General features: G+C 41.8%; 2 protein-coding genes across 13 annotated transcripts in view; one reads left to right on the top strand and one right to left on the bottom strand.

The window, feature by feature from the left end:
• Nucleotides 1-9,337, bottom strand: part of REXO5 (RNA exonuclease 5) — a 29,990-nt gene extending 20,653 nt beyond the window's left edge. For 2 of the 4 annotated variants that reach the window (XR_010590861.1, XM_008164623.4), the window contains exons 1-3: nt 9,198-9,337; nt 7,007-7,113; nt 2,307-2,472 (exon numbers count right to left, since the gene is read on the bottom strand). Coding sequence is in view for 3 of the 4 variants with exons in the window: in XM_008164623.4 (XP_008162845.2) it covers nt 2,307-2,453 (147 nt within the window). In the remaining variant the exon portion in view is untranslated. Of the gene's footprint in view, nt 1-2,306; nt 2,473-7,006; nt 7,218-7,504; nt 8,708-9,197 lie in introns of all 4 variants that reach the window. The other 2 variants (XM_065558948.1, XM_065558947.1) reach the window with 2 other exon arrangements.
• Nucleotides 9,224-17,132, top strand: ERI2 (ERI1 exoribonuclease family member 2). 9 transcript variants are annotated; one of them, XM_065558950.1, is made up of 9 exons: nt 9,224-9,356; nt 10,476-10,546; nt 10,633-10,716; nt 11,315-11,442; nt 11,642-11,798; nt 13,310-13,410; nt 14,210-14,291; nt 14,915-15,003; nt 15,217-17,132. In XM_065558950.1, exons 4-9 carry the CDS (start codon nt 11,374-11,376, stop codon nt 16,576-16,578), a joined length of 1,860 nt encoding a protein of 619 aa, XP_065415022.1. In that variant the 5' UTR covers nt 9,224-9,356; nt 10,476-10,546; nt 10,633-10,716; nt 11,315-11,373; the 3' UTR covers nt 16,579-17,132. The 9 variants fall into 9 exon arrangements, with proteins under 9 accessions (XP_065415022.1, XP_042709149.2, XP_023958050.2 ...); XM_042853215.2 differs by having other exon boundaries at nt 10,476-10,553; XM_024102282.3 differs by having other exon boundaries at nt 9,332-9,460; nt 10,476-10,553.
• The last annotated feature ends 35 nt before the right edge of the window (nt 17,133-17,167 follow it).

Raw genomic sequence — 17,167 nt, 5'->3', positions numbered from 1 at the left:
TCAAAGGAAAACTGCAGCAGGAAAAGTCACAGAGATCACTTTATTAGAGTCGAAATGAAGAACCCAACATACAAAATTCAGTTTAGCAGTTTAGGGAGCCTGCATGTGTCTCTTACTTTGCTAGAAGGGAGCAAAAAAAAAAGCGTTTTGGGGACCTTCATAGGCAATAAAACCAGTTCCAATGGAGATTGTATGATCCATTGCAATTTTATAAGATATTCTACATTATACGCAGGTAGGGGAAAGGTGCCATGGCTGCAGTTGCTAAAATGAAAGGGAGTCTGTGGAACTGTACTATACAGAGGAGAAAAGTAGCTAGGGAATAGAGTGTGGTAAGCAATAATCATGCCTTGAATGCCTACTGAAAGTATGGAGAACTCTGCCACACACGCACACAGGACAAGGAAAATAGAAAGAGCATATGGATCCAAATATAGGAGGCACTGTGAGACTCCTGCAAGGTGCTGAGTGCCCTCAACTCCCACTCACTTCAGTGGGAGTTGAGGGAGAGATTAGCACCTTGCAGGATGGGAACTTTTCTCATCATATATAGCGTTATTCCACACACTGAAAATATTTCCCCTACCAAATATTGTGGATGAGATTCTGAAACATTCTGATTGATAGTCATGACACAAAATGCCATGTGGTAAAATGCAGGTACCGTTAAGGCTTCTCTCATTACATTAGCACACCCTTTGTTAAATTGTATTTAATAATCTGCTAATATAAAATTGAGCTAGTGCACATATTGAAGTCATAAAATCAGATAAGAAAAGTCTAAAACAAGGTCCCAATTTTGTTAGGTCCAAGTATTTTTACTAAGGTTATTCTTAAACACGACGGCTCATAATAATAGTTTCTCATCTATCATGCTAGGTTGAACAAATATGTAAAGACACTTTTAATGAACCCTAATGAAACAGCTACAAAATAGTCCAGCAGCAGTTTCCATTAACAAAGTCTACCTGGCAATTAGCAGGTATCTAGACACTTCAGTCTCTAATCAGGTGCAAATAAGACTCAGCTCACATGTTTGATATGCTTATAATTTCCCCAGAGTAGATACCACACTAATTTTAACTCGGGTATCTAATGTATTGTGCAATAATTGCTTTGGGCTGACTTGTGTCATATGACCTTGTGCTACGTTCCATCAGATGTAGATTTACTGATGTAATCTGCTGCAACGCTGCTCAAAGGTGTAACTTTTCTTTAAAAAGCATGTAGTTGTTCAGTGTGGATCACGTTTATTTTTATGAAACTTTCTTAAAAACATTAGTATTTTCTAGCAGAAGATTTTAAAGTGGAGATTCAAGGTTTCAAGTTTTTGCAGCAGGAACAAAATTTATTATTACATCTACAACTAATAATATACAACACATACTTTATTATTATTATAGTTAATTCTTACTACTACTACTACTACTAAAATACCTATACAAGGCTCTAGGTGCCCTAACAAGAAATTAGTAATACAATAAAATCTCAGCAGCATTAAAATAATCATTTCAAACAGCCAGATGCCTACATCTATCATATCATCATTCTACAAAACAAACCCTCAACCCTCTTCAAAAACTCATAACTTTTGAACAGCTGTGTTATTTCACAGCTGGCACAGATGTGAAAAATTACAAATCTCCCTGAAAAATGTGGAATTCAAACTTTCCACGAGTTCAGCATGTATTGTGCATGTGCTGAGAAAAGGCTGAGAGATGCAGATGTGACTGACTGACTGATGCGGAGATATGAGTTTTGGAGGCAGGCTGAGTTGAGGCCTTGGCTACAGCCACCTGGCCTACTCCTGGGTTCTCTCAAACTGAGCCTGCAGATCAGGTCACCTAAAGCAGCTGGGTGAGAAGGGAAAAGAACATGCAACATCTTAGGAGAAAAAGGATGTGACTCTTGAAAAGAAAACAGGATAGGTTTTTTTAAGGGGGGAGGAGAGCTGGGTGCTTTTTTTCTCCTAAATTCTTAAATCTTCTTATCCCTCCTCCCCCTCCACTTTCAAAGGTCTCATCTGCAGGCTCATCCTGAGAGAAACCAGGAGCAGGAAAGTAGAGAGGAATTATACATGCTGGACTAGTAATTGTAAAAAAAAGTCTGTACAGAGTCATATATAAAATGGAATATATAATAGCAGGGAGTTTGACTTTTGCCACACTATTCATGAGGAATAAAAGCAAAAATACCTCTTCAGAAGGAAGTGATCATGTATTGAAAATGAGCTAATAGATATAACTATGATGGATCTCCACCTACCTACATGTGTAATATAACAAATTATTGATTACACTGATTACCTTACATTGGTGCTGGTTTTGGCAAGTGTCTTCATCTACCTTCCTTTTCCTTTTAGTTTTCTGGGCTTCTTCCACTTCTTCATTACATTCATGGGGCCTTTTGTGTCCAATTATGCAGGTTGCCTCAGCCATTTCATTTGCAAACATTGCTTAGAACAGACTGTACCTACATTTAAAACACTAGAAATCAAACTCTTGGTAATGGGTTTTACATTTAAAAACAAGTCCAGTCACAATTTCATTTGTAATATGATGTGAATTTAACTGTGTGACCCAAGAACTTGTTAATGCCAGCTGGAATGTCCTGATTCTGGTACATACATTCTGGTTCACCAAAGGATATTGTGTGAACAGCTATAATACAACTGTTCAATAGGGTTTTTAAATGAAAGCTAGGGTCACAATGGTCATTAAAATCATTGTGCAATGTATGTATAGCTACTAGGTAGGGAGTTATGTATATATATACTGATAATATGTTCTTCATGTCTGTATCAAGGTCTGAGACACCAGCAGAGGTGAACAAAACAGGTTTGTGTCAGACAAGAGACATTTATTCACCTGTCTCTCTGTCAGGATGTAAATTAAGCATTGTAAGCTAACACAGTGGAAACCTATGTATATACAAAGTCAAAAAAGAGAGGTGTAGTCAACAGGGAAGCAGCACGCAGGAAAAATAAGCCAGGGGTGGTTATCCTTTCTGTGAGTTCAGACAATGAACTTTGGGGAGTATAAGTAAAAGGCAAAGAAGACATCCCCTTATTCAGCACCTAGGAATTAAACAGGCAGTGTGTTTACATGCATGAATATGAAATCTCAGCCAACCTTGCTTGAAGTGCTGCCGAGGACTTCGGGATGAGATAAATTTCTTTAGACAGGACGTTAAACTGTTAGCTAAATTTAGCCTCTAGAAAGCGTGTTATGGTTTTGTTTTATATGTACCCATTTGTTTCCAATATTCTTATTAACTACCCCTTGAATCTTTGGTAATAAACTTATCCTTGGATTCACTTTATCTCAGTGCTGTAGTATTAAGTTAGGTACTAATCCTGAGCTGAATCATACAAGCTGGTGCATACACTGTTCCTTTGGGGACAGCAGATCTGGTATTTCTGTGAGTGTTCAGTGGATAAGGGGCTGGGCACTACAGGGGAATGCTTCAAAGGGACTCAAGGACTGGGGAGTACCTATTATTAACCTGCAAAGCAAAATAAGGGCTAGCATTGCCCAGAGGCGAATGCTTGGGTGGCTAACAGGCTGCTGGATGCAGGGAGCGGACACTCAACTAAGCACAAGCAAGTTCCCCTCACGCGGGGGGAAAAGGTAACTCACAGTCCTGGATACCCCAAAAACCGAAACGAAGTATAGCACTGTTTTAAGCACGCCTTGGTTCCCATTTAAACATTGATATTTCTTGGGTTAAGCACAACAATGGATTGGATCAGCAAGGAACCAAATGTACAGCAGCCTGATTTTCAAAACTCAGTTTCATTGCACTGCTGCTACTAATGGAGAGGTTTTGTCCAGTCCATCATGACTCCTGCTTCTTCAACTTGAACAGAGTATCTGCTGAGATTCAACTTCAGAAAGGCTGACTGGGAAGGTTTTCTCTCTGAATTGGATGAAGCCATCTGTAATGTTACTCCAGTACACGAGCACCATGGAAAATTTGTCCCCTTGATGCGGAAGACTGCCCAAAGGCACACCCCTAGGGGATGCTGGACATTTCTGAAAGCCCAGGTACATATAAAGACAAGTCAACAATATAAGAAATATTCAGAATGGTGAAGAAACCCCTGGGCTTGGGGAAATGCTTACGTGAGAGATTAGAGAGAAGCAACGCAACTGCTGGAGGGAACGGAGTGAAATAACAAACCTGTGACATAATAGCTAAAAAGCACAGGCCATCATTTGCTAGCTGAACCCTGATGGACAACAAGCAAAGCACATCGCCACAGTCTCTCCCAACTAAGTGGCACACCAGCTCATCCTAAATGGTAAACCAGGCCACAAAGCAAAGTGCAGAATGAAACAAGTCAAACAGGAACTTTGCTTGCTCCTTGGAAACAGCAAAGTCCACAATGAGCAGCTCAACACTGAGGAGCTGACAATAGTCATGAAAACCCTGAAATGTAGAAAGAGAGCTGGACTCGATGGTATAGCTAATGAACTATTATTACTACATGCACCTCAGGACGAGAGCACAGAAATGGCTGCTTCACTTTAACTCTTGGATGGAGATAATGCATATACACAGGGTGTGGAGACAGGCCAAAGTGGTTGCACTACTTAAACTACATAAAGACCCTAGCTCTGCAAAGAGTTACCTCCCAATATCCTTACTCTGCTCAACCTACAAGCTATAGGGGCTGATGATGATAGGTAGAATAGTACCAATAGTGGAAGGGTAACTGACTGAAGACTAAGCCAGTTTCTACCCAGCACGTTCATGCTGCAGCCAAGTGGCAAACCTAATTCAATACTTCTAAAATGGCTTCAAAATCTGCAAAATTACAGGGGCTGTGTTTGTTGAGCTATCACCTGCTTATGATACTGGGAACCGTTATGCACTTCTACTGAATTGGCAAGAATTCTGAGAAATAACAAGATAGTATAGTCATCTCCTCCTTACTCTCAAACTAATGTTCTTGTCAAGATGGATGGCAGAAAAGTCGATCGTGTACTCAACGGAATGGATTGCCCCAAGATTCAGTGCTATCATTCTTGCTGTTAAATGTCTACACAAATGACCAGCTAGAATTCCCCAACATGCAAAGATTTACTTATGCAGATGATCTTTGTATCGCTACCCAAATGGAAAGATTTGAGGACTCTGAACTCATTCTAAGTGCCTCCACTGAAAAACACTATTGCACATGGTTCTTGAATGCCAACCCTAGCAAGACACAATTGTGCACCTTTCACCCGAAACACCATCAAGCCGAACAAAAACTCCAGATATTGTGGGATGGTACAATCCTTGAGCACTATGAACATCCGGTGTATCTTGGAGTCACATTAGACCAGTGGTTCTCAACCTATTTACCATTGTGACCACATATGGTGCTCTCTCTGTGTTATGTGGGCTGCATTCACACAATATATATACTCCCTATATGGCCCTGAGGTTGTCACATGGGCTGCAGTTGTGTGCTGATTGGGCTGCAAGCAGCCCATGGGCTGAGAACCACTGCCTTAGACCAAATGCTGACATTCAAAGAGCACATCAAGAAAAAGAAAGTGAACTCCCGAAATTGTATTCTCCAGAAACTAGCCAACATAAAATGGGGAGCTGATCACAACATACTCCGAGCAATCTGTTTCACCCTCTGTTACTCAAATGCAGAGTACTGTGCCCCAGTCTAGTTACACTCAAACCATGCACACCAAATTGATACTCAACTCAATTAATCCTGTAGGATTAACACAGGAACTTTGAAACCAACTCCCACACTGTCGCTATACTATCTTGCAGAGACTGCACCACCATCTGTGAAGTGGGATGCCTTCAATAAAAAGGATCATGCACCTGGTTGTCTCCCTGAGACATATACTGCATGGACACATTCCACCATGCAAGAGGCTGAAGTCCAGAAAGAGCTTTGCCTCTCAAAGTCCCTTACTTCAAAATACTACTGTGGAAGGCTATAGTGTAACAAAATGGCAGGAAATGCCGATGATCTTGGAGAATCCGGTTTCTTCAGAACAACTCCCCCAGCACTGGCCTCAAATGACTATATTGATGTGCTCTAAATAGAGAGAGAGCTAGAGTGGCAAAGACTGGTGACAATGTGACCAAGTGGAAGCTGAAGAATGAACCCAAATGTGATTGTTGAGAGCCTAGGACAACACATCCTGTACTCCTGAGGAGCTATTAAAGGTAAGTGACAACACCAGGTCTTGGCTGCAATTTTGGATGGACAAGCTATGATGATGAACTCAAACAGAAATGGTTTCTTATTCCACCTTTCTGAAAACCCTAACTTCTATTTAAACTCCTGTACTGACCTCTGTGACATTCTATACCTTGGGGGAGCACCCGGTACCCCCATATTCCTCATTTATATATAATTGTGATATTGCATATAAAGCAGGCCATGTGAGGTATCAGGAGAAAGGTTATGATCTGCTGAAAGTCACTGTTCTATCGAAATATCCATATCATTAATGCATATGAAGTTATAAGAATTGTGTTGTATGATTGTCACTAAAATATGCTGTGGGTTTGGGAAGCGCCCAAATACTAGCTCTCCAGAGACACTGCCAAGGAAAGTAACTAACGTCGGGGCGGGTGTCAAACCACCATTAACAGCCATTGTCCAGCAAGGGAGCTACAATTCAATGATTCACCTGCATAAGGCCACACCAGGGGAATTGCTCAACCTTGCCTGGGGACTCAGTAATGCCCACCAGACATGGACTAAGGCCAAGGATATAAAACAGAACACAGGCCCAGCATGTGGCCACTTTCTCCTGCCCCCACCTATGCTGCAAGCAACAAAGACACTCAGAAGACTGAAGACCCCAACAGAGGGGACTGGCCCAGTTTTAAGGGACAAACCTGTATATTAAGAACTGCAATATCCAGTGGGGTGAGAAAAACTGCTTAATCTAGATGTTGCCCAGTGTAATAGGCTGCACCCCGGGGATCCCATCACAACCTCACACAGCATCTCAGAGTGAAGGAGCTTGTTCCTTACCTTTTAACTGGTGATGGTACTAAACTTTGCCTGTCAGTACTCCAGTCACATAACCCTGCTGCTCTTGTTTAGTGATTTTCCTCCAGCTATTGCACAGAAGAGGTGAACTGCAAAAATTAGAATATATAAAAAATAATAACTTTGCTATACCATCTAGTCCAGTAGCTTTCAACCTTTCCAGACTACTACACCTTTCAGGAGTCTGATTTGTCTATGGCTAGGTCTACACTACCCGCCTGAATCGGCGGGTAGAAATCGACCTCTCGGGGATCGATTTATCGCGTCCCGTCGGGACGCGACAATCGATCCCCAAATCGGCGCTCTTACTCCACCAGCGGAGGTAGGAGTAAGCGCCGCCGACAGAAAGCCGCAGAAGTCGATTTTGCCGCCGTCCTCACAGCGGGGTAAGTCGGCTGCGATACGTCGAATTCAGCTACGCTATTCACGTAGCTGAATTTGCGTATCTTAAATCGACTCCCCCCTGTAGTGTAGATGTACCCTTGAGTACCCCCAAGTTTCACCTCACTTAAAAACTACTTGCTTAAAAAATCAGACCTAAAAATACAAAAGTGTCACAGAACACTGTTACTAAAAAATTGCTTACTTTCTCATTTTTACCAGATAATTATAAATCAACTGGAATATAAATATTATATTTACATTTTAATGTATAGTAGTATGTAGAGCAGTATAAGCAAGTCATTGTATGAAATTTTAGTTTATACTGACTTCACTAGTGCTTTTAATGTAAGCCTGTTGTAAAACTAGGCAAATATCTAGACGAGTTGAGGTACCCGCTGTAAGACCTCTGTGTACCCCCAGGACTACATGTACCCCTGGTTGAGAACCACTGATCTAGTCCACCCTCCTCCTCCGAGTGCAGGATTATCTCCAGGCTTGGAAACTTTACCAGACTCCTACTGTCCAGAGATCAAAAGATGAGTGAGGTCAGAGGGCAACAGTCTGGTGAAATGCCAGCCCCTGGGCAGCACATGAACCTCCTGCTGGGGGGAGGCCAATCCTCCCCACCCCCCTTCTGCCTGAGACCCTGCCCATCCTCCACCCTTTCCGCCCCCTCTCCTCCACTGGAGCACCAGGTAGGCGGCCTCAGCACCGGAATGCTGGGCAGAAGTGAGCACCGGCCACAGCTGCTCCAAGTCCCGGCTGCAGGCCTGCCAGCCCCAGCCTGGGCCATGGGGGAAGAGCGGGAATTGGAAACGGGCAGGAGGCAGCCTGGGGGTGGAGTGTGGGCGGGACCATGCTGGGTTGTTTGGGGAGGCCGTGGTCTGTGTGATACGGGCCACCCATACCAGCCTGCTTCAGTTTGTGGAATTTCTTCTAGAGCTTTGTTCTTAAGACTCAGGACCGGCTCTAGGCACCAGCAAACCAAGCATGTGCTTGGGGTGGCACAATTCCAGGGGTGGCATACCGGCCATATATATATATATATTTTTTTTTGCTTGGGCAGTTGCACTCTCGGAGCTTGGGGCAGCAAATTTTTTGCTTGGGGTGGCAAAAAACCTAGAGCCGGCCCTGCTTAGACTCCACTCAGAGGCTCCATCTTTTATATCAGCCAGTGAGTCAGAAAAACATGAAGCCTTCTCTCTCACCATCTGTATCTGGCTTCTTTCTTTGAAGCTTCCACAGCAAAGCCTCCTGGTTTTTGTAGGAAGGGAGGATTCCGTCACAGCCTCCTGCCCGCTGGAGGACATGGGGGTGTTTCCACTACTCCAACCTCATATTTTGTTTTGTTAAAGTCCCTTCTCCTGTACTAGTTACAGCTGCTTCCCAAGCAGCAGCAGAATGAAAATGGGATTTTTCTTGGCAGGCTCACTGCTGCCAATAAGCTTATGAAGAGCAGTTGTGAAACTGACTGAGGTTATGTTAATTTTACTTAGATACAGTGTGGCAAAGCCCTGAGCAGCAGCAGAGGCACTGGTACCATCTGGCTGCAGACTCAGGAAAAGAGAACAGGTTTACACCTTGGCAACCATAATGGGTACAAACATGGCCTTTCTCGAGGGGGTGCCATGCTGGAGGGGAGGGTTCCCCACGATGCCCGCCCACGTGCCCCACGGGAGAGGAGGGATCCCCCCCGGACCTCACTGGCGGAGGGGGGAGGTTCCCCAGGATGCCCCCTCCTGGCCGCCGAGGAGGAAGGAGACCTCCTACAGCTGCCCCAGGGTCTCACCCAGTTCAGCCGGTGTCGGCTGCTCCCTCAACCGTTTCCTCGGCTATCGACTCGTTCTTCCTGGGCCCTAGCGGAACGCCCCGGCTCCCCAGGGGTGGGCAACTGCGACTTCGGAGCCAGACCGGAGCAGTAGATTCGCCGATAGCATCGATGGGGGCGGTAACGGCTCTTCTTGGGAGGCGGAGGGAGGTTTGAAATGGCCGGAAGAGCTCGGGCTGCTCCGCGCCCCGGAGCGGCCGGGGCAGGCGGCTCCTTCCGGCCAGGTGCTGAGGGCGGAGATGGCGACCAAGCAGCTGGCCCGGTGCGGACCATAGAGGCTGCACTGGGGGCGGGGGGCAATGGAGGGGGGAGGTGTGTAGAGAAACGGGGGACGAGGAAGGCGCTGGGGACGGACTGGATGGAGGGGGGTTGAGGGGAGCAGGAACAATGTGTATAGTGGGGGTGCTGAGAGCCATTGAACCAAACTAACCCCTGTGTCTGATGGAAGCCAGGGGGTGCGGCAGCCCCCCCCCCACACCTATGTGTGAAGGGAAATGAGGGGGACTGTGTGTGGAGGGGTGTGGATAGGTAAGGAGACAGGGAGGGGTCCACTTTATTGAGCCCAATTTTTAAACGCTTCAGTTTGAGAAGCTCATTATGATTCGTGCCATGGTTTGATTGGGGCAAATTGTTCCGTACACCGATTAGACTGTAACTGAAAATGGTACATTCACCACTATGACATCATTGTTTTGTGTCCCCAAAGCTGTTAACAAAATACATATAAAACAAAAACATGTAAACAATGTAAGATGTTATATTCTTGGTAACTGAGCTAAACCACTAATACCCCCTGTCAGCCTGCCACCTGGAAGCGGGCAGGGAGGGGGGTGAGTGTGAGGAAATAAATGTAGTAACAATAATATACAGCTAACATTACAATGGAAATGCATTCTTGAGACTGTCCCTAAAGATTTTTGAGATGCAGCCAACATAGAGATTAATTGAGTCTGCCATTACAGTTAGTTTTTGTGGTTTTGGTTTGCAAATGTACCCAGAAGCTTAAGTAAACGGGTGCATGTTTTTGTTACTCTAATACATACATTTTGGTGTACCTTGACAGGGAGAGAAATCCCAAGGAGATCAGCCCTTAAAAGAAAAACTCTTTGTACTCCAGTGTGATTAGAGATTCCAGTCCCACCAACTGATGGATAGTTCATCAGTTGAAACAGTTCATCTTGTACGTTGTTGGGTTCAATTGTAATAGCTAATTTATTCATGATTCTCTTTGTTTTTAAGGCAACTTGGATTAATTAGAAAAAGTTCCATAACTTCCTCAAATGGCAAGAATCAGACTAGAACCAAGTCAAGTAAGTGGTATGTTTCCTTCTTAATGTAAATCTTTTAATTTTATAAACAGTGATACAGATTTACAAGGTGCTTTTATGTGTTGCAGGGCAGTCGTTTGACTATTTAATTATTATTGACTTTGAGTCTACATGTTGGAAAGATGGTAAACGTCATTACAGCCAGGAAATAAGTAAGTGGAAATGTAATAATGTCTGATAGCAGTTGCATCTAAAAAAAGTTTGGCTTATTTAGTTAAAAGTAAAATAGGAATAATTTAATTGCAGAGTTTTTCTTTTAAAAGGAAACCAGGAAAGAAGTGTCATTATTCACTTTATGAAGTGTCAGAAACTGTATATCCAAACTATCAGCCTTTTGCAACTTGAAATATAGATTATTAAATGTCATGCTATATCATGTAATGTTATATATATATATATAGCAGTTGCATTAAAATTAGATAGGGCTATCAATTGCACTGATATTAGTTTGCAAATTAAATAATTTAATCTTATGTTTCTATAAGTAAGCGTTCTTTGATATAATAGTTTAATTTAACACTCTGCTAGAATACACATTCATGCTGTGATATATTGAAATAAGTATTATTCAGAATTGCATATATTATGATACATACGAAAAGGAGAAATTTTCCATTAATATAAAATCACTATCTGGGGGCACATTCTGCCTTATTTATGGTATCTACGTTTGCTTAACAGTCATGTAATTTAAATCCTAATATAAAGCAACTTGAATCATTTATACAAATAACCTTTTTTTAAATCTAGTTGAATTTCCAGCAGTTTTGTTAAACACTTCAACTGGAGAGATTGAATCTGAATTCCACATGTACGTCCAGCCTGAGGAACATCCAATTCTTTCTGAATTTTGTACTGAACTAACTGGCATAAAGCAGGTAAAGTCTTTATACTATACATTACAGGAGGCTTATAATTTAGTTAAAAAAATTTAGGATCTTAATTTTGGAAACAGTCCTGTTTACAGCTGTGCAGAAAGATATTTTTTCTGACAGTCTAAAAGTGCATATATTGTTTAAACATGAGATGAGCACACTAACAGATGTTTATATGTGCCTTTTGTTCTATCCTATCAAGAATCAAGTTGATGAAGGGGTTCCTCTCAATATTTGCTTATCACAATTTTCTAAGTGGATTCAAAAGATACAAAAGGAGAAGAAAATAATTTTCAATTCAGATGTTTCAAGCCATTCTGTTTCTGAAGCAAAATCAAGTACCTTTGTTACTTGGTCAGGTAAAGAACAGTTTTTCTTTGTTTATTTTTTTGCTCGAATTTAGTATTCATAAAAGTGAAACACTGATGGTGTGGGTTAGACTCTGGCATAGTATAGGCAGGTGTAAATGCAAATTTTTGTACCACAGCTCTGCAGTGTGTCACAGTCCTAACTTCAGGCCTCAGTCCTACGTCATGCCTGCTGTCTCTATACAGTGTCTGGGAGCATATATTTCTGATCTGTACCCCATTGTTGTGTGTCTATGATGACAATATATATTGGGACTAGACCAAAAAAATACATTTAATTTGTGATTATTTATCCTGAGATGCTCCCTGTGTCTTTGTTTCCAGGCTCTGAGGTTCATTCCACATTTCCTTTGCTTTATAGTCACCGTGGCATGTCACCATACTTCTAGGTTAAGACACCTGGCCGGGAGGTCCTTCAGAACCTATCCAACATGATTCTTTAATCAGGTCATTGTGAAGTGACATACATCACTTGTTTTCTCTGATGACAAGTTGCAGCAATCCTAATACTTTGGACTAAAAACAAGACTACAGATTAACAATTTAGTTTGTATTTCTTTCATGGGACTGCTGGACACTACTAACAGGCCAGTGTTCTGTCCTATTTACATATGATTTAAGCCAACTTTGAAGCGAGTTCTCGACAGATATATTTAGTGTAGGGGTAGGCAAACTACGGCCTGGGAGCAGGGTTGGGGGCCACTCCACATGGCTCCCGGAAGCAGCCGCATGGCCCCCTCTCTGGCTCCTATGTGTAGGAGCAGCCAGGGGACTCCGCTCTGCATGCTGCTCCCGCCCCAAGTGCCACCCCCACAGCTCCGGGAACCGCGGCCAATGGGAGCTGCAGGAGCAGTGCCTGCGGACGGGGCAGCATGCAAAGCCGCCTGGCTGCGCCTCCACGTAGGAGCCAGAGAAGGGACATGACGCTGCTTCTGGGAGCCGCTTGAGGTAAGCGCTGCCTGGAGCCAGTACCCCTGAGCTTCCCCCTGCACTCCAACCCCCTGCACCAGCCCTGATACCCCTCCCACCCTCCGAACCCCTCGGTCCCAGCCTGGAGCATCCTCCTACACCCCAAACTCCTCATCCCCAGCCTCATCCCACAGCCTGGAGCCCCGTCCTGCTCCCTGCACTCCTCATTTCTGGACCCACCCCAGAGCCCACACTCCCAACCAGAGCCCTCACCCCTTCCTGTACCCCAACCCCAATTTTGTGAACATTCATGGCCCTCCATACAATTTCTATTCCCAGATGTGGCTCTTGGGCCAAAAAGGTTGCTCACCCCTGATTTAGTGCCTTCAATTACTTGGCCAATCAGTTCCCCATATAAGGAAAGCGAAGCATTCTGCCTGCAGTGGTTATTTTGTAAACCATTGTGGTTAGTTTATTTTGCTGATCTATTAAGTGTTTTTATCAAATTCTAGTTTATTCAGATTTGATCAATCCACATACTTAGTAATCATGAAAATAAAGAGTGAAAAGTTTGTTGTTTTTGTCTCGTGCAGACTGGGATCTGGGGGTTTGTTTGCAGTATGAGTGCAAAAGGAAGCAGCTGCGAAAACCTGATATTTTAAACTCTTGGATTGATCTCAGAGCAACATACAAGGTGAGAAAATCAATAGATTATATGGGTAAAAATGTTTCACCTCCACCTCAAAGGATTAAGAATAGATAGTGAAGGTACAAGTAACTAGGGTTACCTATTTGTTCCTTGTATGCATGTACACACATTTTATTGATCAATAGAAAAGAACAATGTATCCTTCAGAACTATACACATTTTAATTCTAGAAGGCTTGATTTTACAGACAAAATCTGTATCACTTGTTATACTGTCAGTAGGCCTATGAGAAATTTTCCAGCTGTTTTGACTTTCCTGCCATTTCTTGCTCTTCCTGCTTTCTTTCCTTTCTGGTCTGTCATGCTTCCATTACTGCTTTCCCCCCTTGGCTAAAACACGGTAAGCTTCCTCTGCTTAGATAGCACTTCTGAATTTAGCACAAGAATTGGGGTTTTCCCAGTTAGTGCATTCTAAATAGCACGACTGGTATTGTAAAAACGAATGACAATAAAATACTCTTGACTGGTCTAAAATTATTTGAATAGAGTCACTTTTCATTTACCATAGCAAAATGCATATTCTGTGTTTCTCAGCAAACAAGAAATATTAGGTGTTTCTTGGAATACTTTCTCTGTGTTCCATTTAAAAGGAATTTACACCACATACTACAATTTAAATGAACAGACTGATGCAATTTATAGTTGTATTCCCAATAGGCTATTCAGTTACTTCTGTCTTAGATGCAAACTGTACATATGTAACTGAAGAATTTGACAGGGTGAGGCAGCAACAGTGAATTGGTTAATATAGTATAACATTTTAGAAATTTTTTTCTTTTTCTTAGCTCTTCTACAATAGAAAGCCAAAAGGACTAAATGGTGCTTTACAGGATCTGGGGATAGAATTTGCAGGACGGGAACATTCTGGTGAGTACAACATGACAGTTCTTGTTAGAGAATCTGTTTCATGAAGCTGATCAAAATACAGCAATTATAACCCTAATTATTGCCATGTTATGTAATGTTCTGCATTACCAAAAAAAAATCTGAATAAGAGGGACTGGATGATTCAGGACACTGGGCTTTTCATTTCTAAGATCTGATTCTGCAAGGTCTCCAGGCACAGAACTTTCACGGAAGTCAATCGCAGTGCTTTGTATAGAGGACTTGTAAGATTGGGCTCTAAGTTACTAGTGCAAAAAAGGACCAAAAGTTGGTGCCATCTGGTAGCAGTTAATACACATCACAAAAACTATTAGCAGTTTGATGATCATGATAAATGGAGAGATCCCCAAAGATTGGAATAATCATGGAAGTTTCCACCCACACAGATTGTAACTCTCATAGTGTCATGTAGAGGAGCTTGAACTGCTACAGCCCATCCTGTACCTGTACTGTGGATGAATATTTTTCATTGTTGTCTGTATCCCTTTTAACAAGCACTACATTCTCTTAACTCTCCCCTAAGTAAGTCATTAGGCTACTTATCATTACTATTGCCAGTAGTACATTAAAATAACAAAGAGTTTATGATAACATGTCTTCTGAAGGGTTGGATGATTCTCGGAATACTGCCCGTCTTGCTTGGAGGATGATCTGTGATGGATGTGTGATGAAAATTACTAAATCTTTGGATAAGGTTAGTGACTTCTTCATATCTTCCTTTCTTCTTGCCTCAAGTCCCAGAGTGCAGACAAAAGGTGAGTTCACTGAAAAAACAAAACAAACACTTTAAACTTGAATTTGAGTTAAAGCATCCTTCGCAGACTCTCTCATTTGTCTCATACATTGATTTCTAAAACCTGTTGACATCCAATTTTCAAAATCTTGGATTTGCTTATGGAATCCCTAGGTACATCCAAAGAAGAATTCGGTGTCCAGATCTTTGAATGTGAACCCCACTGAAGAGAATCCACTGGGAAGTGATGATGGTGCTGAAACTTCAGCTAAAGATAGAATTTGCAACAGCAGCTGTCTAGCTGAGAATGAACATAATAAAATTGATAAAATGGTTATAAACTCCAATGTAAAGGGAAAAGACCAGCAAGAGTCCAGTTCTACAAGTTCCTCTGCAAATGTCCATGTTGGATCTAGAATCAGTACAAAGATTGATGGATGTGGTCAAACCCAAAGCTGCTTACCTCCACGTATTGGCAGACTTCCTGTTCCCTTTGGACAACTACAGGCTTCTCATTGTAATTTACTGACGGGCATCCAGAATGGATTAAATAATGGACATCTTATTTCTACTTCCAAGTATAGCTCTTCAGTACTTGGTTCAGGGCTAGTGCTTGTCTCCACTACTATTTCCTCTGTTAATATCTCTAATGTAGATATAAGTACTAGTTCTGATTGTTTATCTATGTTGGCTGATTGGGAAGATGTAGCTTTAATACCAGAATCACAGCATGAAGAAAATACAGACTCTGTGAAGCTTAAAGATGACCCAGATGCAAAGACTTCATCAGTCTCTGGAGAAGGGATGGTTTTGAAAGAACCAGCTATGAAGAATTCAGACTTTGAATGTTTGGAGCAACGTAATGAACATTTGGAGGCTTCTAAGTCTATTGTGTACAAAAGTCCTAATACTACTATCTATGATGTAGGATTAGCCCAAAGGCAAGCCTTAAATTGTTCTGCTTTTAAGTTACCATCTGCGAAGGTAAATGCTACTTTATCAAGTACAGTATTAACTGGAAATCATTCCACCCCTTTCTCTCAGACTCCTAAGAGGAAACCATCTAGTCCGAAAACTTTACCTCCATCAAAAAAACAGTCATTCACTGTACATGAAGATGAAGCTGCATCTTCTGATCAGCCCCTATCTTTGAGAAATTCAAGTTCATACAAAGTGCCTACTGTTATCTTAAACTCCACAGTTTGCCTGAACCAATCTTTAAAAGCTGTGAAAAGTGACAAACTAACTCCACCCTTATGTAATTGTGGTCGAAGGGCTAAAAGACTAAATGTGTCCAGTGCTGGTCCAAATCATGGCGAAGTATTCTACAGTTGTCCTGTTGGAAAACATGAAGGGAAGAAGAGAGGCTGTGGATATTTCAAGTGGGAGCATGTACTTCTAAAGGAAAAATCCACTAATGCTATTTCTACTCTTTCCCCCACTGCAGCTGGTTTAACATCTCCTGGAATAAACTCAGATTCTTCAGGAAATTCTCACAGGAAATATCCGGGTCTCAGACCTTCTATGAGAACTTGAATGTTAATTAATTTTTGTCCAAATCTTAACATATGCTAAGTGTTCACTCATACTACGAAAAAAATTAAGCAAATGATGTCACAGATTTCAATTTTATGAGGATTGGGCATAAGTGACATTGCTGGGCTTACTTCAGATCAAAATGGAACTCGTGAAGCATAAGTGGAGACAGTCAGACATTAATAACTTGAGAATTTGAGGAGGTTAGCGTGACTAACATGAAAGTATAAGCAGCTGGTATCCCAAGTTTTAATATTTTTATTCTCTCATCAGGTATTTTAGATTTTTTTTACCAGCCCAATCCTTAAATATTAGTGTTAGTGATAAAAATTTTGTTTATGTGACTACATTTTCCTAAAAATACATCTGTATATAAATAACTCTTTACAATGTATGCATATATCTTTAACTCTCTGTCTAAGAAATGATACTTGAAGCAGTAATGATGGTTTTTAAATTATTTTATATAGTCTTTATTACTGAAATGAAATAAAGATAAACGTACATTCCTGTGACATTTTGAGTAAATAAACTTAAAAGTACCATAGCAAAAATGTTAACCCTTCAGTTGATGTAACATTTATTTTTC

The sequence above is a fragment of the Chrysemys picta genome, chromosome 10 (assembly GCF_011386835.1).
Source record: "Chrysemys picta bellii isolate R12L10 chromosome 10, ASM1138683v2, whole genome shotgun sequence".
Classification (NCBI taxonomy): domain Eukaryota; kingdom Metazoa; phylum Chordata; order Testudines; family Emydidae; genus Chrysemys; species Chrysemys picta.
This window is presented reverse-complemented; position numbering and strand designations above follow the sequence as displayed.

Bases quoted from the DNA above. Each gene is read 5' to 3' on its own strand.
- ERI2 (XM_065558949.1), top strand. From the start codon at position 9,394: ATGGCCGGAAGAGCTCGGGCTGCTCCGCGCCCCGGAGCGGCCGGGGCA. The intron at 10,547-10,632 runs GTAAGTGGTATG...TATGTGTTGCAG, and splicing joins TCAGACTAGAACCAAGTCAA to GGCAGTCGTTTGACTATTTA. The intron at 13,411-14,209 runs GTGAGAAAATCA...TCTTTTTCTTAG, and splicing joins ATCTCAGAGCAACATACAAG to CTCTTCTACAATAGAAAGCC.